The following is a 25,088-nucleotide window of genomic DNA, read 5'->3' on the forward strand; positions in this document are numbered from 1 at the left end:
GGCGCATCTGATCTGTCAAGGGCGCTGAACTATGACCATTTTTGATGGAGTTAGCTTGACTGGCTCGGTGATGGGGATGGAAGTGGATGTGCCGTAAACTGAGCTCTAAATTGAGCAGCTAAGCTCCTGACGGCAATTGGACAGAGCCTTCATTGTCACTGTCCTGTACATTTGGCTCATTGTGTTTGTAAGATCATATCCAGAGATGGCCACCTCTCATTGAAGACTATTGTAACAGGGAGTGTCCATGTAAGATGAGTCCCCACAAAAGTAAGGCAAGGAGTCAATGCCCAGACACGTTGTCTCCCTAACATTCAGGTGAATTTCCATGAATGTTTTCAACAGTTTAATTATCTTTTCATGATAGTTCACTAGCCTTTTAAAGAGCAATCCTTCATGATGCTGGCTCTGCAACACTTAGTGGTGCATCTGATCTGTCAAGGGTGCTGAACTATGACCATTTTTGATGGAGTTAGCTTGACTGGCTCGGTGGTGGGGATGGAAGTGGATGTGCCGTAAACTGAGCTCTAAATTGAGCAGCTAAGCGCCTGACGGCAATTGGACAGGGCCTTCATTGCCCCTGTCCTGTACATTTGGCTCATAGTGTTTGTAAGATCATATCCAGAGATGGCCACCCCTCATTGAAGACTATTGTAACAGGGAGTGTCCATGTAAGATGAGTCTAAGAGTTTCCTTCCCACCCTACTAGATGCTTTATCACACATTTTATTCCTGTGGCTGTTTTTGTTTAGAAACCTCAGTTTCAGTGCTGTGCCTCCGCTAACGTTTTTGTCAACATTACTAAGTTGGTAATGACTTATAATTGATAGGTGTAGCCCCAGCAAAATAACACATCACTGTCTGTTCATGACTGTCCATGGACATATGGTGGGCAGCCTTCAAGTAGATTTTCTGTGCAACCCTCTGTCCTTTACCTCCTTGCAGTATGCTGTGCATATGTAGGTGTTGCACGTGCTGTTTTGGCAAGAAAGATGGGGTACTGTCTTACCTTCTCTCACGATCCTCCAGCTGTTGAAGAAAGTCATGTGGAGTGGAACTTCAGAAGCTGCCCCAGTCAGCGGGCGGTACCCATCCTCCAGGCGGTAGATCGTGGGCTGGATGGAGGCATGAGCAAAGCGGTAGGCGAGGGAGAACACGTTTGCTACTCGTGGGTCCACGGACTCGTTGTATCCCCGGTAGGTACCAATAATTCGTGCAGCTGCTTCATTGCCCATCAAAAGGGGGATGTAATCTTTGTAGGTTATTTTCTGGAAGAAAAAAAACATTACAAGGATATTTTAAATTTATAAAAACAAACAGCCAATAGGGGATGCAAGGCTTTTACCTAATCTGAGACTGTATTGTGCCTACAGTGTTGCAGAAATATACACATGGAAAGACTAGATGGGTCTGGTGATCTTTTTCTGCATAAAAATAGAAAGATGCTGTGGTAGTTTATGCATTAGGGTAGCTATAACTGAACCCTTTAGGCCTTTGGTACAGAGTCAGGGTGCCTAGGTTAATGACAGCCACTGCTGTCCAATGAGGACAAGCTAATTGAGAATCAACTTGTGTGCTCTCGTGGTCTGGCATGCTTTGTGCACTCACAATGTTACACAGCAAAGTGTCACCAGCATAGAATCACTCTCCCTATAGCACAGGATAGTGTCACCAGCACAGGCTTACTCTCATTGGTACACAGTATTGTATCACCATCACAGGTTCACTCTCATTGTTACACAGTATTGCATCACCAGCACAGGTTCACCCTCATTGTTACACAGTATTGTATCACCAGCACAGGTTCACTCTCATTGATATACACTATATTCTCACTATCACAGTTTCACTCTCATTGTTACACAGTGTAGTATCGCCAGTATAGGTTCAGTAACATTGTTACACAGTATAGTATCACCAGCACAGGTTCACTCTCATTGGTACACAGTATTGTATCACCATCACAGGTTCACTCTCATTGTTACACAGTATTGTATCACCAGCACAGGTTCACTCTCATTGTTACACAGTATTGTATCACCAGCACAGGTTCACTCTCATTGATATACACTATATTCTCACTATCACAGTTTCACTCTCATTGTAACACAGTGTAGTATCACCAGTATAGGTCCAGTAACATTGTTACACGGAATAGTATCACCATCACAGGTTCACTCTCATTGTTACACAGTATTGTATCACCAGCACAGGTTCACTCTCATTGATATACACTATATTCTCACTATCACAGTTTCACTCTCATTGTTACACAGTGTAGTATCACCAGTATAGGTCCAGTAACATTGTTACACGGAATAGTATCACCATCACAGGTTCACTCTCATTGTTACACAGTATTGTATCACCAGCACAGGTTCACTCTCATTGATATACACTATATTCTCACTATCACAGTTTCACTCTCATTGTAACACAGTGTAGTATCACCAGTATAGGTCCAGTAACATTGTTACACGGAATAGTATCACCATCACAGGTTCACTCTCATTGTTACACAGTATTGTATCACCAGCACAGGTTCACTCTCATTGTTACACAGTATTGTATCACCAGCACAGGTTCACTCTCATTGTTACACAGTATTGTATCACCAGCACAGGTTCACTCTCATTGTTATACACTATATTCTCACTACCACAGTTTCACTCTTATTGTTACACAGTGTAGTATCACCAGTATAGGTTCAGTAACATTGTTACACAGTGTAGTATCACCAGCGCAGGTTCACTCTCATTTTTACATAGTATAGTGTAACTAGCACAGGACCTCTCACTAATATAGGGTGCAGCATCGGCAGCTGTTCCGCAGTACAATATCAACACCATATAATGCCTCTCAGTGTTACTTAATACAGTATCACGAGCACAAGATCACTTTTACCTCGACTCAATCCAGGATGGTATCTAAAGCCAGAACCACTCTCACTGTTAGACAGATAACTCTGAAAATTAGACAGTCAATACTGTATCACCAGTAGTAGATCTCTCTCACTCTTGTAAACTATAGTATAGTTTCACCAGGAATAGATCACTCTGTGTTACAATGTACTCTGACTGCTTCACAGTGTGTAGAGTTTACCCTGCACTGTTTCACTAACATTGTTACCCAGTTCAATGTACTCAATACTAGATCATTCCCATTGTTGCACTTGTGTTTGTACGAGGAGGCTTCCATCCTGCTTGGAAAGGATTTAATTCGCTCTTTGACTCCGTCACAAATAGGACTGTCCAACAAGAAAACTACACTTCAACAGGCCATAAAGGTGGATGTACCATGTAGTACGGTTTAGCTTTCCGTGTTGGTCAGTCCTGCTTTTGCACAATTACGAATAACTCATCCAGGATACTACACTACAAATGCGCCAGTTAATACATAAAACGCTTCCATTCTTCTCCCTTACACCTTTTGCAGAAGTACATTTTGTCAAATCGTACTGTGAAATATATCTGCTGAGGTTGACACTAAAGCTGGTGCAGCTAACATTGTGGTCAGTACAATGGACTCTACAAAGTATCATAAAATCCTTCTCTGGTGGGGACTGACAATGTGGGTGCATAAAACTGCTAGACACTACTATTAGGCATAGTCAGGCCATGGTTTTCATGCTACTTTCAGGCACATTATATGTGCTACTTCTGCATAGGTGATTGTTTTTGGTCTTAACAACACACATTTAACGGTTTCAAATTTAGTCATACAAATGTACTTTCTGGAATACCTGGAGAATGCCTCCTACAACTTTTCTGGCTTCCTGATAAAGAGTTTCTCCTGTCCATCGAGGGTTCATCCGCCGCAGCTCCCTGGCCACACGGTTGTGTTCTCGCATGAAAATTGTGTGGAAGGCTGTGAGGCCTGGCTGCTCACTCGTCCTGGGATCACCTTGATGTAAAGAAAAGCATTACAGACAAGATTAGCAGTCCTGTCACTTAACAACTATAATTCAGAGCAAAGTATTATTTTCACATCTAAGGCTGCATGTGGATACCCATCCTTTGGGTATTCCCTCAGATTGTTGCATTGGCTGTTTTTGCTGGCTACAGAACTCTGTGCACTTTGCCCTGGCTAACCAGTGGAATAAAGTGCCTGTGTTACCTCTTTCAACATGATGATAGTGGCATACCCCTAATTTGCATATTTTACTTACCTTTTGGTCCCTCCAAAATGTATCCAGAGCCTGTAAGTTAAATATCCCTGGTGTACTGCAGCACTTATTGTGCTGCCCATGGCAGTGTTATAGCAGTCCGACCCCAGGCCTAGCTCTGGCAAAGCAGTTTTAAAACTGCCAATTCGACCTATAAACGTATACCCTTTGGACAGACCTAAACCTTCATTTGAAATACTAATAAGTCAGCCCTGAGGTAGGGCTAAGTGCCCATAAAGACATAATGCATGGTATTTAAAATTAGTACATATAAAGGTTTACTGTCCCACATGTCCTTAAGGTGAAACAGCCTAAAAGCTATTTTCATTGTGGCAATGCTAGCTTCTTCCATAGCGAAACACTGGGATACATTATTACACATGTTAATGCTGATTTTGGTTTCCTAACAGCAAAAAACAATTCCATAGACTCTTTTAAATAGTTATACTAAAGCATCTAAGGCCTCTCTGTAAGTATTCCACTGTTACCTGGCGGCTGATGGCTCCCTGGCAGTGAGCCGTGAATTGATCCCAATACAAAGACCGGTGGTTTGGGTGTGGGTAGGCGTTCTCCTCTCCTTGACAGGATAGCTTGGAAAATGTGCCCAGGCACTTGGTGGACTTAAAGGTCGACCTACCCTATCTAAGGTAGATGTAGATCATACCTTGGCAAGACCCCCCTGGATTGGTCCTCTAGTAAGGCTGGTCCCAATCCCTACAGGAGAGGGAGCTGCCTCAGAACCACAGGGGAAGGGTTGCCCATTTCCATAGCCACACCTCTAGGAGGGCACAGGTAGCTCTCAGCAGGGGAAGAAATGTTCTGCCATGTTGGATTTAGGGAGTAAGGGCTGTGGGATTCTTTGTAGTAGACCAGAAAGGAAGTGCTACAAAAATAGGTAGGTCGTAAGTAGGTTGTTTTGAAGACAAAGGAAAACCGAAGGATGTGTAAGGACCAAGTGTAAGGACCAAGAGTAGCATTATGTTATAGTGAACAAAGGTCCATAAACAGAAATACAAAAATATAATGCAAGGAAAATATAAATGATGCCCAGGAACCATCCAATTAACTTTTAAAACATCATCTTAATAATACATAACATAAAAAATAATCTGGAGCTGTAGTTATCCTATGGGGGGAACTTTCAAAGGTATCAAAAACACACATGCAGACAAAAGAATTAAAGACACAACTCTATAAAACACAATGCTGCTGCACCCATTAATTCATTCTTCATAATCAGCCTGGTTAGAGTGATTAGGTCGACAACGTTTCATACCACTCAAATCTAGGGATCAGCCCCAGGACAATATATTGTTTGCCTGGATACATAAACCAAGATGACAAGAAAATAAATCAATAGGAGAACCGTAGGAAAGATCTTATGTATCATACATTGGCAGTATGCTAAGGCGTCACATCGGCCAATACAGACTTGCGGGGATATTCCAGTAGAGTGTACTCCCCTTCACCAATTAAGTGCCCACACGGTTGATATCGGGAAATGTACATGAAAGTAATTTGTTGTGAATGTGAAAAACCAGTATGAATCACTGGATCCAGTAAGCGTGATTGATACCCAATAAATAAATTCATCCCTGGACATACCGTGAATTCAAGGCCCGCCTTGGCTTCGCTGTATCTGCTCACTACACAGAGAAGGAGTGATCTGTTTTACAGAGTTGTGTATTTTTTGTCAGTCACTTTTTTAGCCTGTGTGTGTGTTTTTTTATAACTGTATAAGTGCGCCCGTGGGGGTAACTAACCGTACAGATTATTTTTTATTTCATGAATTCATAAAATGACATTTTAAAAGTTGATTGGACAGCTCCTAGGCATTATATATATATTCCCTATGTGGTACATTTTTCTATTTCTGTTTAGGGACCTTTGTTCTTATGACAAAACTGGGTAGGGCCACCCCTGGGAACTACTACTCCTTTGTTTAGGAAGTGCCTAGGAGTTGCCCCAACCACAGGTTGGTTCCAGTCATAAATATGACATCCACAGTACCCTCCCCAGATCATCTCTGAGCCTGTGGAAGAACAGAAGAGGACTGGGTCTTGCGTCTGGGACCATAGAGCAGCATTGTAGGCTGAACCTGCTCTATTTCATGTACCCAGAACAAGGAAGCGGATTCCAAGGTTCATAAAGCTGACCTCCTGTTTGGGCTACAGGGATACACAAGCTTCTAGATGCCTTTTCCTGCATATCCAGCTCACCAGTTCCAAATTACCATACCCTGGACCCTTCTGCTACAGTGAGTATTGATCAGCAAGTGCTATCCTTGTGGTCCTGGACACTTGGCTGGTGTCAAAGAGTACTCCTTCTAAGGTTTGCTGAAACCTGGGACTAAGAAACGTTTTGCTATCTTTTTGCCCTGAGAACCAGCGTGGGACTGGAAACAACTTGCCAAGCTGGTCCACAGTGGGTGCATCGCCGCTGGGGTGAGTTTGCTGTAGTCCTGATGTGTTCTCCTCCGCAGCAGCGATTCAGTGGTACTGCCGTCAAGCAGCATTGGCCGATGTCCAATCCTCTGCAACTACAGCCTGCAGCTTTTTCCCACTGAGGAAACCCCAACTCTAGAAATGTTTGTATGTTCAAAGGTAAAAAGAGTCACTGAACCAAGCTGCCACCAGTATTCGATCGACCTCAAGAGCTATTTGAATGCAAAACCTGAACTTTTCCCACTCTTCACTTTCCCTTCTTAGTCAAGGTTTTCACAAAAACTATGGACTTCGGCTTTCCGTTGATGTTGAGCACAGCTTCGGCCACAGCCTGCTGACTTGCCCTGCTGAAGTCGTTTTGGTCCATAAAAGTTTTTAAGTGAGAAGGTAACTTTTTGACTGGGACAAACTCGGTCCTTGTATCTCATCCGTGCTCCATCACTTTCAACCTTAAAGCTTACCCATGACCCGGTCATGTGCAACCAGATGACTGCAGTTGGCATATAACTATTTTTAGCACGAATTTAAAATTCTGAATTAAAAAATTAATAACTCTGGTTCTATTTATTGGGTTTTGTCAATTCTGTGTCATTTTATTTATTACATTCGCTCTTTTTCTAAATTAGTTTGGGATTTTTAGTGTTGTTTTCGACTTAATTACTGTTTGAATACTGCACACATAATTTACACATGGCCTCTAAGTTAAGCCTGTCTGCTCTGTGCTATAGCTACCTGGGGGTTGAGCTCAGGTTAGTTTAGTGACTTTAAGGGTTCACCTTGACAAGAATTGTGGTAAATATTTGAGGTGGGTACTCACCGGCCTCAACTAATACCCCAATTTCTTACAAAGTTGGCATTTTAATCCGATGCCGAGATTGCGTACAGTTCAAGCATCACAGGTATATTAAAGGAGCACACATTCAGCTCCTAAAGCGGTATCTTGACAGTATTGATAGATAGGATATGCTTGCCATTGCATAACTAACTATTACTTATCAAATCGCCCTCTGGGAGATTAAAGATATATTAGACCCACTGGGTATGGTTTATGTCTGAGCTAGTATGGCTTTGTTTGGAAAGCAAGTTGTTATCGCCTAACATGCGAAAGTGAACGTCCTTATTGTTGCCAAAGAGCTCTGCATCACAGTACCTGTTCCTTAGTTTTCCATGTGGACCCCACCTTTCTTGTTTGAGAGCCTCAGACTTCTTGGTGGGTAGTAAGATTAATTGCTGTCATTAACTGATCGGACTGACTAGGTCACTGTAGGTCAGTACTGATTTACTGATTTTGTGTAATTGTTGAGCAGGTCATCATTACTATAGGTGCTAGTTTCATGGCATCCAAGTTATGGCAGTTAACACCAACAGAAAGATCCAGTTATTTCTGTCTATCCAGTTTTACAAGGTTTGGATAGAAAGAAACACATGAGACATATTATAAAATTTTCGCAGTCGCCGACAGTCACCGACAGTCACCGAAGAGTGCAGGTTAAAGTCCTCTCTAGGGCCCACACGTCTATCATGGGCAGTTCATAAAGAAACCACAGTAGAACAGGAAACCAAATTGGCCAACAATAAGTTTGACTATTGGCAACAACACGGTTGGCTCCACACTCAAAAAGTTTTTATTTTTACTTTTGTACTTTATGATATGTAAGTGTATTCATTCATCCGTTTGTTCTCATATCAGTAGATTGCAAAGAAAGTGATTCCTTCTTGAATTGCCAGCCATGAAACTGTTAGCTCTTGTTCCCACAGTCAAAGGTTTTCCTAAACGCTGGCTGTTTCCCAAAGCTCATTTTGTTTTTGAATTCTCACACATCACTCCTGTTTATTTTCTTCATTTCACATTTATACCTCCTCTATTCTTCTCTCACTCTAACATCATTTGAAATTTTGGACAATCTAAAAATAGTAAAGAAATAAATAAAGACAAATAGCCTCGAAGAATGAAATAACTAAGAAGATCCAGGACTGATTGTACATTGATCACCCCATGGAGGCCCATGATATGGTAAGCTTATGGCAGCTGGCAGAACAGTTTATGTCTCTGAGTACTGGGAATAAGAGTTGGTAAGGAGACCTTGCATTTCTGGTGCTCAATAATATTAAAACGACATACGTTCAATTGTCAGAACAGGCAATAGTGCTTTGTAGCTCTCTGAAATTCTGTAAAATATTTTCAAGTACAAAAGGATACACTTTAAAGTTTTCAGAAATCATGGACGTAAAATTGAGTATACAAATCCACAATAGGCAGAAACGATGCTACTCACCACTCAAGAAACATGGAATGCCCGAAGATCTGTTGGTTTGGACGCAGAAGTCTTCTCCCATGGTGTTAAAGGGAAGATGCTCTCGGCCGTTATCAGTAAATCTCTGGTTAATAGCCAACAGACCAAACTGGTTTGTCTGATCCCTAAGTCTGGTTGCCAATGCCATGTCACTTCCATACACTTGGCTTCCATCAATAAATGATGTCAAAATGTTAATCTGTTCACGGACAGGTGATCCTTCGTTGCAAGCTGGAGCCGAGCGGAATAAAGGAATGCAGTCACTTCTGTTTGCAATTCTTGGATCATTGGGTGGAATCTGCATTAAAAACATCACAGGAGAAGATAGTCTGTTATTCTGATATATGATATGATGGCAATTTGTCATAGGACTAGATGACATTTTAAGGTAAATGCACAAAGTCAGTTGCGATCGGAGTATAAATGCCACTTTGAAGGAACCCGATATTTGGTAGGTACTTGAATGGTTTATCTAGGATAGAGCTTACCTGATGAGTTGTTGGAGGTAGAGATAGGGCAGTGGTATAGGAGTGTGGTTATTGGCAGTGGAGATATAGAAACGTCTTACAAGGTTGAGGTATTTGGTGGGTTGCGTGGATTGAATAAGAAGACTATGAACCTCAGAGGATACTTTTTATACGTAGGTGTGGGTGATGGTTCTTTGTATATATTATTCCAGGGGACTATTTAAACATGTCTCTATGGTAAAGAAGAGGTAGAGATCTTGTATGGGTTCTATAGATACAGCTCTGAATGTGGTGATCATAAACCTCCATGGATGGATTTTAAAAGGCAGAGATATAGTAGGCTGGTGTTTTTTGATTAGGCTACAGGAGATATAGGGACATCAGTAGGAGAAAGTTGATGTACAACTCGTATGGGAATTTTTGTAAGAAACATTAAAAGCAGAGCTCCGAAAGCTCTGAGGTAGTTCTATGGCTTGAGTAATAAAGAAGAAGACTGTGACATCCTAGATAGCATTTATTTATTTAATTTATTCATTAATTTATTCAATCTTTAAAAAATTCTTTATTAGCATCGTAGGCTACATTTAAATGTTGTTTTGTTGAATGGGTGATTCAGAAACTTTTTGATTTTGATTTTGGTATGAGACATTTCAGGGTCTACTGATAGGTTGTCCCAGGTGGCAATATACTGATGGTTGTATTGATCGGTTATTGGCATTGAATGTTTGGAAGGTCTTTGATAGACAATTGGAAAGTCACATCTCAAGGTTCCTTTGATGGAGCACCATTGGAATGTTACTGGTGGTGAAGACATAGCGGTGGTTACTGTTGTTGCTCATTGGAAAAAACGGTCAGATGGCCCTTATAATTACAAGAGGGAAGTATCTCACAAATAAACTATAGCTGGACTGTCAGAAATAAATCCAGAATGGCTGGATCAGTGCACATTTTCAGGATATCTATAAAGTAAGTAAATTAGTTCTGTTTACAGTCACTATATGTATATTTGTGAATTCCTACCAACAATCACACCCCCAGATTATAGGTTGAGCACTCATGATTTATCATGCCAGGTTGCGATTTGAAGGCTGGGAATCTTCATTTTCTTACTTAAAAATGAAATCTAGACTCTCTTAATAAATATTTTGTATTTACTACACACACTTTGTAAATGTAAGCAATCTCCAGCAATGATATCGGAGTGCTTTAAAGAACAATGTAACAATTGGGTTCGTATTAAAACAGTGAAGATTATGCAGCCAGATTATGTATTACCAATTCATTAGAACCCTAGTATGTCATAGGCTTAAGGATGTTTTAAGAAGAAGAATGTTTCCATATTCTCTCAACAGATTCAGAGTGAAGGAGATCCAGAACTTTTCGAGTAGCGCTACAGAACTTTTGACCTGGTTCTGAGAAAGCCTGAGAAATTGTTTGGCATCATTTTAGCCATTTGGAGAGAGAATGAGGTGCAAGTACCTGACCCTCTTCAAATTGAAAACTATTTTGTTTGGGGGTTGTTCTATTACAGCTGTCTTGTAGATGACAGCCTTAATGTTTCATTCAACAGCTGCACTATTGGCTAGCTTATAGAATAATTTACTTTACTAATTCATTTGGCGGCCTGCGGACCTTGCAAGTAATGTACCCATGGCCCTCCAGAGAGAGTAGGAAAGTGGAGAGAGAGCGACAGCGAGAGAGAGTGGAGAGAGAGAGAAAGTGGAGAGAGAGAGTGTGGGATTGGAGAGAGAGAGTGGAGAGAGAGTTGAGAGAGTAGAGAGAGAGACTAACTGACTGACTAACTAAGAGACTGGCTGGTTGAGAGATCGAGAGAGAGAGACTAACAGTGAGAGGGACTGGCTGAGAGGGAGACTTACTCAGAGACAGGCTGGTTAAGAGGGAGACTTACTGAGAGAGATACTGACTGTCAGAGAGAAACTGGCTGACAGAGAGACTGACTGACTGAAAGAGAGAGAGAGAGAGAGACTGACTGAGAGAGAGACTGACTGTGAGAGAGACTGACTGGGAGAGAGACTGACTGGGAGAGATACTGACAGACTGACTGGCTGACTGAGAGACTGACTGACAGAGGGAGAGAGAGAGACTGACTGACAGAGAGACTGACTGACTGAAAGAGAGAGAGAGAGACTGACTTAGAGAGAGACTGACTGAGAGAGAGACTGACTGGGAGAGAGACTGACTGGGAGAGATACTGACAGACTGACTGGCTGACTGAGAGACTGACTGACAGAGGGAGAAAGAGAGACTGACTGACAGAGAGACTGACTGACTGAAAGAGAGAGAGAGACTGACTGACAGAGAGACTGACTGAGGGAGAGAAAGAATGACTGAAAGAGAGAGAGAGAGACAGAGAGACTGACAGAGAGAGACTGACTGGGAAAGACTGACTGACTACGAGAGAGAGAGACTGACTAAGAGAGAGAAAGAGTGGTTGACTAATAGCGAGAGGGAGACTGACAGAGAGAGAGAGACTGACAGAGAGAGAGAGAGAGAGAGAGAGAGACTGACAGGAAGAGAGAGAGAGACTGACTGCGAGAAAGAGAGACTTATAGGGAGAGAGAGAGAGAGAGAGAGAGACTGACTGACTGAGAGAGAGACTGACTGACAGAGAGTGACTGAGAGAGAGACTGACTGACAGAGAGTGACTGAGAGATAGACTGACTGACTGAAAGAGACTGACAGAGAGAGACTGACTGACAGAGAGAGAGAGAGAGACTGACAGAGAGAGAGAGACTGACAGACAGAGAGAGACTAACTGAGAGAGAGAGAGAGACTGACTGACTGAGAGAGACTAACTGACTGAGATAGACTGACTGACAGAGAGAGACAGACTGACAGAGAGAGAGACTGACTGAAAGAGAGACTGACTGACAGAGAGACTGACTGACAGAGACAGAGAGACTGACTGACAGAGAGAGAGGGAGACTGACTGACAGAGAGTGAGGCTGTGATGGAATTGGGGTCAAAGTGTATATGAAGCTATGCAGTGGCTCTTAAGATTGCTATTGTCTGCTAATAAAAATGTATTATCAAAATGTGCTCTTTGTAGTTACATCTGCTTTTGAAATGCAGCATTGTCTCATTGTCTAATGTTTTGAAACGGGTTTGATTTTTTTACTCTAGCCCCCCCTACACCCCAACTGACCATGACCGCACTGACCCAACCCCTACCGGTGCGGCCCTCGGCCAGAAACCACACTGTAATTTTGACCCCGACAGAAAGTTTGTGAGTACCCATGCACTAGAGGAAGCCGATTCCTATCATGTGAACAGATATGGTACAGTAAACAAGGGTCTGCATAATACCATCAGTGGGAAGCAAGGTGGTGCCTTGACACAGGTGTGGTCACAGTCCAGGCCCTCAACAAAGGTGGTTCTGGCTGGAGTCTCTGGAGAAAGGCTCAGGTCATGGTCTGTCCACTGACCAAACTGCATGAAGGTGAGTGACCGCTCATTATCCAGTGTGATTTCATTGTTTGGAAACTGGACAATCTGGTTTGAAACTGCACGTGCCTGCAATAAAGAACAGAGAAAGATGATGGTCTTCCTTATATAAACACAACTTGCTTAAACACATTCTTAATTCTTCAGACTATTCCATCTTCCTCTAAAAATGAGATCAGCCCTCTGTCTACAGTTAAAAGGCCACTCCTTCCTAATCCAGAAAAGAGATCATTGTCATTTCCTCTCCCAATGACGTTCTCCTTTCTTCCTTTAGACTGGAGACCCCACACTTTCTGTGAAAGTGAGACGACAAACTCCTCTCCTGAAAAATTGATTATCATCTCTTCTTCTCGAAGAGTGAGCCACCTTCTCTAATGAGATGCCTCCACACACATGTTTTTGAAGTGAGACTTATATTCTTCCACAACCAATAAGACTTAACATTCTCTTTCTGAGAAAAAGACCACTTTCTCATTCTCTGGAAGTGAGACCGCCTTCCCATTTCTAGCATGGCTAGACCTGTTATGCTCTCAAAGTGAGAACACTGCCTTCTCTGCTGTGTGTGTGGACACCCATCCTCTCCTTTAAAAACATTCTCTTGTTTTCAGGAAGTGTGCTGGAGTCTTAAAACATTTTATTTCAACTTAATATTTTATGTATTCACTTAAATTGCCATTTAATCAAGTTTAAATCATTTAATATTAATACTATTTATCTCCTTTACCTTTTTACTATGTTTTCGTTATTTAAACATACTTACCTGTACTGATATGGGGAATAAAGATGTACCCAATGTAATGAATCAGGATATAAATGTAGCAATAATCACCAGCAAAGTAATGACACTTGATATATTTGTATGTGCGTTGTCATGGAGGTACACTGCTTAAGTGATGATGCATACGTGGAATGATGTGAGTGTTGTGCGTGGAATGTACGCTATGAGAGTCAGTAGGATCGGGAGGTTGAACAAACAATCTTTGCTCCAAGTTGGGTGTCCTATCTACATTTTACTGACTACTTTCCCTTGGAGCATATGTGGCCCCTGATATATTCAAGTAGTAATCTGTCTGAATTGGTGAACCCTACTACACAACGTGGTTTGTACAACCCTTCTATCGTATGGTAGATAGACAACTCCCCTCTTAACCACGGGCTCCACCATCAGTCATATCACAGAGCAGAAGCACCTCCTACTTCACCATAGGCTCAGCCTCTCATACCCTACCAGAGGGAGTGTGAATCCATTTATTCTTCTGTTCTCTGTCCATCCTTTGGGGAGGGAACGTCCATCTTCATATTCCGCAGGAAGCCAACGAGCAAACCCCCTGTTTGAAGCACCGAGAAGCGGATTCCTCCTACAACGAGAATGTAAGACAAATGCAACAAATGCTTGGATTAGGCTCTGCTAATAATCTTTGTGTTAAACATTGCATGGTGAACCATAATGAGTTACCCACCGATCAAATGCTGCCTTTTTTTATTATTTTGCACAGTAACTAATTTTACGAGTATTGTATGGTGGATTTTTGTTGTTTGATCTTGTTTTGATTGAGATAAAGATTACTTATTTTTATAAACTGGTATTGTCCATTTGTGGTGTTTTCACCGTATTCCTCAATGTATTCAAAAATGCTTCATCCACTGCCTCTGAGAAAAGCCGGTCTGCTCTGGCCAAGCTACCAAGGGGATGAGCAGGAGTTATGTTAGAAGTGTATCCCCCTTACCCTGACTAGGAAGCAAGGTCCCTACTTGGACCAAGATATCTTCCTCTGCCAACTATGTACCAGCAATTCTAACAGGGGAATCACTCTTAATCAACCAGGCAAGCTTGAATCCAGTGGCACAGTGAGCCCGGGAACCATGTCTGGGCATACCCAGCACGGTGAGGGTGAACAAAACAAACACAAGTAGATGATGAATGGGGTGCTGGAACTTTTCAGACACTCACCCCCAATCACAGATCTGGAGTAAATTCTTTGTTCTTTTGCTCACCATGCCAGCATTCTGTCCATCAATTGTTGCTACAGTATTCCTCTGTAATGTTGTTAATGTCTTTCTGAGAACCAACATGAGGAAATATTCCATCTAGCGCTCTTGACAAGAGCTGTAATGTTTATGGTTTTGGTGTCAGGAAACCACATTGTCTCTTGTTTCTGTTGTCATTAGCTTTTCTGGTGGCCAAAGGCCAGAGTGAATTAAATCTGAAAATGGTCAGACCAGTCCACTAGTATGAGGTCTTTGGCGGACAAAGGTATATCAAGAAGGTAGGCCTTAAACTATGAGGAGTTGTAAAAGCGTTGTATGAAAATGCTGTCAACAAGGAAAGAAGGCAATAGATTGACAGATTGGTCTTGGATGTCACTCTAATACAGATGAAATGACAGAGGAAGAAGCTGGCCTCAGGAAACAACAGTTGAAACATAATGAAGTCCATGCACTCTCCAATAAATGTGTTATCTTTAATAGGGGGTGGTAGATGACATTTTGTCTGTGAGTAAATGCCTTATGAGTGAAGATCTCCTTAGGAAGTGCCCAGAACAGACCTCGCAAACTCTTTGAGATGGTCAAACTTCAATCGAACAAACTGTCCAAAACAACGAAAGAAACCCCCAGGTCTCTCATCTTCTCCGAGGATTTCTCCTCGTTTTTCGCAAACAAAATGAAAGCCCTAGATATCCAACTCAAGGCTGCCTCACTCCCCCCTCTGAACCTTGACCTTCCAATGTCTCTCCCCTTGCCGCCATGGTCCACACTGAAGAATCTAGCACACTGGTCCGAATTCACACCCTATGATGAAGAAGCTGTCGCTAAAATCCTCTCAACCCTGAACCCTAACAACCACTTCAACGACCCGCTCCCCTCGAACTGTCTGGCGACCATTGCCAAATCCATTAGTCCCAGCTGGACTGCGATAATCAACGCCTCTCTCCGACAGGGATCAATACCGGCCTCACTGAAAGCTGGCCAAGTCCTCCCCATTCTGAAAAAGCTGTCATTGGACCCAGCCTCCCCAGACAACTTTAGACCAATTTCCAACATTCCTCTCTTGGCCAAAGTGCTGGAAAAGTGTGTCCAAACACAGCTAAGTACCACATCAACAACTTCCATCTACTTGACGACTGCCAATCCGGATTCAGACCGGGTCACAGTACTGAAACCACCATGCTCCACACTGTCAATGATGCTCTTCTAGCCCTTGACCAAGATAAAACCTGTCTCCTGATCCTCCTCGATCTATCCTCCGCCTTCGACACGGTCTACCACGAGATGCTACTCGAATGCCTTAAACTGAGAATGGGATTAGATGGTACTGTCTTTGGTTTAGTTCCTATCTTCAAAACCGATCTCAGAGATTCTTAATCAACGGCGAACTGTCCGCCCCCTCCATGGTCACGGTGGGAGTCCCGCAAGGATCAACATTGTCCCCCATCCTCTTCAATCTCTATCTTGAACCCCTAGCCGAAGTCCTTTGCACTGCAAATATCTCCTTCCATATGTACGCTGATTACACTCGGATCTACATAAAAATCTCTTCCGTTGCGGAGATCCTCACCTTGTATGAGGCTCTGAAGCTGACCGTCAGATGGCTCTCCTCAAACCAACTTAAACTCAATGCTAAGAAAACTGAGTTCCTTTTGATCTCCCCGCCAAGAACAACCCTGAGATCCAGACATGGATTAAAGCCATCACTACCTTAAACTGTTCTCCAACCATTGTGGATTCGGCCAAATCTATGGAAATTACCTTGGACCACAACTTGAACATGCAAGACCAGGTCAACGCAATGGCCAAATCCGCCAGATTCCACTTGAGCTACCTATGGAAATTGAAACCCTTTCTTGACGCTCCTGACCTAAAACTAGCAGTCCAATCATTAGTTATTTCTCGACTGGAATATGGTTGCTCCACCCTCTCCGGCTTACCTAAGATCTCACTAGCTCCCTTAAAAGCCTGCCTCAATACAGCCGCCAGACTACTTACAGGCTCGAGAAAATTCGATCACATCACTCCTCATTTGAAAGCTTTGAACTGGCTTCCCATCGAGGCTAGGATCCACATCAAACTGGTATGCATCATGCACAAGGCCTTACACTCTAACTCCCCTGCGTATCTTGCACAGAAGCTTGTGATATCTGGAGGAAGCAGAAACTCACGATCGGCTAACACCCTCCTCCTCCGGCCTGCACGCTTTAGGAAAACAAAAACCTACAATCGAGCCTTCGCCGGTTCTGCACCAAGAATATGGAACTCCCTCCCTCCGGACATCAGACCAAATCCTCTCCCTTGCACGCTTCAAAAAAGAGGCTAAATCCTTCCTCATAGGTAAATTCCTTGGCTAAACCTGCTCCTCAGCTACCTAAGAGAATATTGCCTCATCCTGCGACCCTGTACAGTACTCGTGTGATTTCCTGCCTATTGTATGACTTGTGTCTCTGTAAAATACCCCGATGTATAGTTTTCCAAATGTGCAGTACTTGTTGGAATCTCCTGCCTACCTTATGACCCCGCAATTCTGTAAGCTCTATGATGTACAGATCCTGTGATTTACTGCGCTCTATACTACCCTTTGAATATGTAGAGCACTCTGATACCCTCAGGGGTCAAGTTTGCGCTCTGTAATACCTTAAAATAAATAAATAAATAATACATTGGAAGATGTCATACAAAACAGCAGGAAGTTTTCAGAAGCCTAATGTGATCTTATGAATAAGAACTACTCCACCTCCATGCCTGTCCTCTCAGTTACACCGTTTAGGGAAATACTGCTAGGGGAGAAGGATGTTGAAGGACACGGAGAGCCCTATTCCAGTTATGACTAGGTTTTCAAGGTTGAAATTCAAGATGGTGTTAGAAATCTACATACAGTACTTTACTACTGAACAGATGTGCAGAATGCATTAACACCATCGCTGCTAGTGATATTTTCCTCCTGTGCTGATATTTCATGAATCCCATTGTTCATGACGAGCTCAGTTCGTCATCAGCACAGCTCCACTGTGCCTCATGACGAGCTCAGCTTCCAGCCAAAAGCGGTACAAAAGGGGGTGGTGATGGACGGAGCATCTAAATCAATCAAACACTCACACCCAGTCAAAAGATCTGGGTTTAATCCATCACCGGTCTTTAGCCCACTGATCTTTTGACTGGGTGTGAGTGTTTGATTGATTCAGATGCTTCGTCCATCACCACCCCCTTTTGTACCGCTTTTGGCCACCATAAGTGTGGCAGGATATGCTCAGACATGAGTCCCTTGCTCACTTTGCCACTGGATTCAAACAAGCCGGGCTGAAGACGGCTGGAATGCCAGAAACCGGTCCTCGGAAGCTTGTTTCCGGTCCAGGGAAGACATGGCTTGGCAGTTCGGGCTGGACTGTTCCCACGAGGCACAGGGTCAGACTGATTTGCATATAGCCATGTCTGAACTGGGGTGGCAGAGTGGGCTAAAGAACGGTGATGGATTATACCCAGATCTTTTGACTGGGTGTGAGTGTTTGATTGATTCAGATGCTCCGTCCATCACCACCCCCTTTTGTACCGCTTTTGGCCACCATAAGTGTGGCAGGGTATGCTCAGAAGTGAGTCCCTTGCTCACTTTGCCACTGGATTCAAGCAAGCCGGGCTGAAGACGGCTGGAATGCCAGAAACCGGTCCTCGGAAGCTTGTTTCCGGTCCAGGGAAGACATGGCTTGGCAGTTCGGGCTGGACTACTCCCATGAGGCACAGGGTCAGACTGATTTGCATATAGCCATGTCTGAACTGGGGTGGCAGAGTGGGCTAAAGAACGGTGATGGATTATACCCAGATCTTTTGACTGGGTGTGAGTGTTTGATTGATTCAGATGCTCCGTCCATCACCACCCCCTTTTGTACCGTATTTTGTGAGAAGTAGCAGCTGCTTAGATGTATAATATAATATGATTTTCATGACACCAGATTTTGTGTGTATGTTCTACTAAAAACATTTTTTTAACTGTATTTTATAATATGAAGTGTCCTGTTGATGAAAACATATTTAGCCCGCTTGAGTTGCAATGGTTTAAAATACTATGCAGTAAATGATGCATTCATTCATGTAGTCATTCTTCTATTCATTCAGATGATGCCTTTGTGATATGAAACAATGTCCTTACAACATTAAGAATCTACTCAACAGGTGATACACCTCCTCCTCTGAAATGGCAAGTGACATTCCGAAAGACAGGTGTCACCTTATCGCAGGCTGTACTCAATTCCTCCAGCCTACATTTGGTTCTGTGCATGTTCCACTAAGAGCATCCTGCCTGAAGCACATATTAACTATACTATACTGCATGAAAGGACTGATAGCAACTTCCCTGTTTGGGGAGGCTCTCGGTGTCCAAAGGAATTTATTGTGCTGAACATTACATGAACCCTCCCATTTCTGAGAAAGGCACCTTTTTAAAATTAAGTAGTCAGATAATCCATTCTCTGTAGTGACCTCCTCATTTCTTGTCATATTAATTTACATTGGAGGGGAGAGTTAGATGTATGGCAAACAATTTACAGCATGTTAAACACAACTTGAATGAATGTATGACAGTCTCCAACTGAGGACCAGGTGCTCATATCTAGAGTCGCTGGAATTATGCGGCAGAGATGACGTAATTATATGGCTAGGTTTAGGAAATTATGCGGCAAGAAACACCAAATTATGTGGCGTAATGGGGTACATTTTGGGATAGTATTACTTCATTATTTTGTAATATTAACACTTCCTAACACTGTCTGGGCATGGGGTGCATCGCATTAGTACATCTAAACATAGCTATTAGCAACAGAATGCTGACCAGTGTACTTTGGCAAAGGGTCCTTACACTGCGCGGCAAAACACGGCACAGCATTTTCACAAATGAATGAACTGTCTGAGCTAAGAACAATTGTTTTTGTTAAAATCTGGGGACTATGCAACAGATGATGGATTATGTAACAATTGTGGCAGATCCATAATTATGCGGAAAAACACCATAGCCGCACAGTTACACAACTCCAGTGGGCCACTTATAGCTCAGAGTGACCCACAGGCATTATATGTCAAAGGAAGCCAAGGTGAGCACAGTTACCTGTTGTTGCATTCGCCAGTGATGGTTCTGAATCGACTGTTCGGACAGACTGTGGGCATTGATTGATAGGCACAACCAGTGACCTTGGAGACGGAGTGAAGCTGTTCAGCAGTGAGTATATCTGCAAACGGTTACAGCAAAAGTATTATTGAATTGTTACTAATCCTCCCAACCCCTATATTATTGAATATATACTTTTTAACTCCCTCTACTTTTGCCAAACCATTCCAATCCCTGTTTTGTTTCATTTTTTTTTCACCATGCTTGCCTAATTCAGGCACTTTTATCAAAATTATTTTTCCCAAAGAATCCTTAATTGTTTAGCTTGGGAGCTGTTTTACTGGTCATCTCAAATTGTTCCTTTATCTGCGCATAGTCTTGTCTTCTTTAAGTATAAAATGTACAAAGTGCATTCTGGAAAATGTAAGAGAAATATGGCACTGTACAAAAAAAATCCAAATAAGATTGGAAGGATATATGTCTGATAAACAAAAGGATAAATAACTTTGGGGACATTTTAAATCGATTACAAATTAAAAAATGCCGAAAATTAGAAATACAACCACAATGGAAATTACGAATTTTCAGTAGAATAGATATTTCAAGAAAGAAGCCAAGGGACGATAGCAAACCTGCAAAAGTCTACCCAAAGAAATGTGTTTTTAGTGCATTTCAAGAAACAATTACTGAGGAGATTTTGAGAATTTCAACTAACAAAGAATTTTAAAAAATATAGTACAAAATCAGAACATGCTTCATTTTAAAACTTTTGTCTATTGAAATAGTGGTTTCTCAACACAATATATGCCCTTACTGGTGTGGTTATACCTCAAGTGCTCCAATCTAGACTATAAAGGCTGCGACCCAGATCCCTTCCCAAAAGCAAAGTCTTTTTCAGAGAGAGTGTCTTCCACCCATCAACAAAGCCTCCTCCACCACCCCTTCCTAAACTCTGGGAATGGAGAATTAAGGGAATTTGGCTTTCAGGAGTCATGTTCTTTTGGTCATAGGCTTAGGTCGTACTTGGAGGACTTGAGTCTCTCTCTGCCCATCAAGGCCAGACTTGGCAAACTGCTGGTCCGGCCCCCTGGGGGAAGGAGCTGGGTGCCATGGAGCTGTTTGCTAGGGCTGGTTTCGGACAATGATTGCTGGTACAGGTTCAAGTGAGTCAGTCTCCATTACTGCAAGCCAGTGGTTGCAGTGAATGTCAGGTCTTCTAACCCATTCCAAAATGGCCACTGATCTGTCAGGGATAGCTTGAAATAGGAATTACTTTCAGCTTCCCTACATTCTTAATTATACTCAACATATTCGAATCTCTAGCTGGTTCTACTGAACAGGTTGCTGATTGTTGTACTTCTTTCATATGCAGTACAGTCTATTGTTGGTAGTACTCGGTCTCCTCTGGTTGGAGACTTTCTGAACATTCTCTCAGTGGATGTGTGGCGCCACCTTTGGTTGGTTAATGTCTGAACTGTCTCTCTTTGGTTGCAATACACAGTCTTTTGGTAGCTTTGCTGAACATTATCTAGGTGACAATACTTAACAATCTACTACTGGTTGTACTAAGCAGTCTGTCAGTGTTGCGTTAGAATGAACAGACTCCTTCTCCTTCCTCGTGGCCAAGAACTGGAACACCCTGCCGCTCCACCTCAGACAGACAACATCGTTCCAATCTTCGCAAGAAACCTCAAAACCTTTCTCTTCGACCGACCCTCTCCTTGATGCAATGGATCCTGCCCCCTCCCTACCCCCAGCACCTTGAGACTCTTACGGTTGAGTAATCGCGCTTAACAAACCCTTGATTCATTGATTGATTGACTATCAGTGGTTGTATCTGATGTCCTACAGTTGGATAACCCGCTGATGAGTCTCTCACTGGTCTCTCAAGGGCAGCTTCTTGCCAGCTATAATATATAATATCTGATAATTAATACTAAACAGTCTTTTAGTGCTTACACTAAACAGCCGGCCGGTGGCTGCCCTGGGCCCTCTCTGGTTGGTTTGACTGAGCAGCGCTTTGCTAGTTGCTGGTTAGTGAACAATCACCTCCTAGGGCTATCCAACAGTCTCTTACCTGTGATATTGAAGGGCCTCTGGTAGGAGTTCTCCACCCTCTCCTTCAACAACTGGAAGGTGGTCTCCATATAATCCGCTGCCCGGATGGCGGTCCTGCTGCCTGCCACCGGCTGCTTGAAGAAAGCCATGATGTCCGAGGGCGAGAGGCTCCCCTGCTTCAGTTTGTTCTTTAAACTGGGAAGGGAAAATATAATTTGGGTCTGGTCAATTCGGTGTGTCTTCAATATTTAGTGAAATGTGTCAATTGCCAGTGCTGCAAAGGAAGACATTGTTCTACACACAGATCATAAGCAGCACCGCAGCAGTGCAAACCTTGCGTCTGAGGACTCGAGCTACAGGTCTTAAAGTTCAGATTCACTTTTATGTTCATCAAAGAAGTGAGCTCTGTAGTGCAGTTACTTTTTTCGTTGCTAGATCTGAATCTGAGTGTACCCCTTTTATCTTGTTTTATTAAACTAACTTCTCTACAACAATGTGTTCCTCGCATGCTGTAGCTCCCCATTAGGAAAGATTTTCAAATTGTGAGCTTGGACAGGGGGTTCTTGCAGGCAAAACAGAAAGACAAAGATTTAGCCTAAGAGTAACGTGTTCTAGACTAGTCTTGACAATTTGAAATTCTGATGTGCAAAGGGTCCCTTGAACAGTCCTCCAGTAATCCTCCAATAGAATGGATATTAGGAGCAGATCATCTGTGTATTGTAGTAACAGGACTGTATCACTAAATAACTTGTCTACTTGGTTTTCTACAGACCACCATTCGTCTCAATACCTGTTTAGTAAATTGAAATAGTCAATACTAAGGTCCACGTAATGTGGCCTGTAAATGCTGATTTGTGCACGCATAGGAGTTCATGCCTGAATTAAGATGCCAAGTATTGCAATAATTACAACACCGACTTATTTTTGCCCGCACAATTTTTGCAGCTTATACCTCAGTGTAATTTATGGGGGTAATACCATCAAACTCCAAATTTGAAGCCCTAGAAAAAGAAGGCTGAAGCGCTGAGTTTCAAGCGAGCCTGGCTGATGAGGGGTGATAACCCAAAACCGGTTCCAGGATGCTTGTTTTCCGGTCCAGGGAGGACCTGTCCTGGCAGTTCGGGCTGGACTGTTCCTATGAGGAGCAGGGTCAGTGCTGATTTGCATATGGCTGGGTCTAGACTGGAATGGCATGCTGAGCAAAATAATGATGGATTATACTCATATCTGAGACTAGGGGTGAATGTTTGACAATGTTCAGCATTCCGTCGACCCTCTTTTTGTGTTGCATATCCTAATGTCGTGCCAGAAAATATCAATACCATGGGGTTATGTTGTTGCACTATTCTGATTTCCGCACTTCGGAATGAGGGCTAAGTTGGTACTACTTCATATTTTTGCCTTCTCTGTGGTTTGTAAACTCTGCATGTGCAGTGTCTTTGCTGGCACTAATTCCATCAGATTTTACATGGTAACAATAATGTGGTGAATCACAGTAAAACTCAAAGTACAAATTTGGCTCAAAGTGCCCACGCGTAATGAGGGCAAGCAGGTCTTGTCATAAATGGGTGCACTGTTACTAAATCCTACAAATTTGGACAGCTGGCCTCAGGAAGAAGACATCCCTACATAATTCCTACATAATCTCTTTAGGTGTGAGGAATGAGGAGTGGAGTTAGTCGTCAGGGTATCAAGAACTGAAGTAAAGTAGGGGTGGCATACTTCACCGGCAGAGAGAAACGAGGCACAACACACATGGCTACCCCCGTACACAGAGCAAACATAGGTACTGATTAGAGTTGAAGGCGGGTACTCCATCACAAATGTGATGGATATCACATCCACCTTATTACAAGTACATTAGGATATACACTTGTTATAAGGCGGACGTGATAGCAATCATCTTTGTGACACAGTAATCTGTCCTCTAAACTAGATTAGGTCCACGGTATCACCAGTAGCAATGAATGCTTCACAATCGGAGAGAGGAGAGGTGTGACACACAAGGGCAGGGTAGTATAAGCCACCCTACATACACAGAACAGACATAGTATCACCAGCAGCAATGAATGCTTCACCATCGGAGAGAGGAGAGGTGTGAAACACAGGGAGGGTAGTATAACCCACCCCGCATACACAGAACAGACTTAGTATCACCAGTAGCAATGAATGCTTCACCATCGGAGAGCGGAGAGGTGGCAAACACAAGGGCAGGGTAGACTAAGACACCCCACAGGCATAGTATCCCCAGCAGCAATGAGGTCTTCACCATCGGAGAGAGGAGAGGTGTGACACACAAGGGCAAGGTAGACTAAGACACCCCACAGGCATAGTATCCCCAGCAGCAATGAGGTCTTCACCATCGGAGAGAGGAGAGGTGTGACACACAAGGGCAAGGTAGACTAAGACACCCCACAGGCATAGTATCCCCAGCAGCAATGAGGTCTTCACCATCGGAGAGAGGAGAGGTGTGACACACAAGGGCAAGGTAGACTAAGACACCCCACAGACATAGTATCACCTGCAGCAATGAGGTCTTCACCATCGGAGAGAGGGAGGTGTGACACACATACAGAGTAGACTAAGCACCACACATACACAGAACAGACATAGTATCACCCGCAGCAATGAATGCTTCACCGTCGGAGAGAGGAGAGTGTGACACACATACAGGGTAGACTAAGCACCCCACATACACAGAACAGACATAGTATCACCAGCAGCACCGAATGCTTCATCAGAGAGAGGAGAGTGTGACACACAAGGGCAGGGTAGACTAAGCCACCACGCATACACAGAACAGACGTAGTATCACAAGCTGCAATGAGGGCATCACCATCAGAGAGAGGGAGGTGTGACACACATACAAGGTAGACAAACCCACCCCACATACACACAGCGGTGGCGCACGCTTCACCAGCAGACACCAGAGAGCCTAGGAGGAAGTGGTGCTCGATAAGAGGTGGCGGATCTCAATCGGGTGCATATAGAGTGAATCTCGTGGATTTATGGGAATTCCGATGGCGGAATGATAGATTCAGCAGTGATGGAAGCTCCAAGGGCTGAGTTAGAATTCGGGCAGTTATGATTGCTCTGAAAGGGCAGGTCAGA

The 25,088-nt window shown here is 43.1% G+C and overlaps 1 protein-coding gene across 1 annotated transcript in view; it reads right to left on the reverse strand.

Annotated features, from left to right (window-relative positions):
- Positions 1-25,088, reverse strand: part of LOC147729755 (eosinophil peroxidase-like) — a 65,413-nt gene that overhangs the window by 30,764 nt on the left and 9,561 nt on the right. The window contains exons 4-10 of the mRNA XM_086954641.1: positions 21,997-22,172; positions 19,920-20,040; positions 14,064-14,193; positions 12,698-12,904; positions 8,886-9,201; positions 3,743-3,903; positions 1,010-1,268 (exon numbers count right to left, since the gene is read on the reverse strand). Coding sequence (XP_086810767.1) covers positions 1,010-1,268; positions 3,743-3,903; positions 8,886-9,201; positions 12,698-12,904; positions 14,064-14,193; positions 19,920-20,040; positions 21,997-22,172 — 1,370 coding nt within the window. The remainder of the gene's footprint in view (positions 1-1,009; positions 1,269-3,742; positions 3,904-8,885; positions 9,202-12,697; positions 12,905-14,063; positions 14,194-19,919; positions 20,041-21,996; positions 22,173-25,088) is intronic.

This window comes from Lissotriton vulgaris, chromosome 2_1 (genome assembly GCF_964263255.1).
Source record: "Lissotriton vulgaris chromosome 2_1, aLisVul1.2, whole genome shotgun sequence".
NCBI classification, from domain to species: Eukaryota; Metazoa; Chordata; class Amphibia; order Caudata; family Salamandridae; genus Lissotriton; species Lissotriton vulgaris.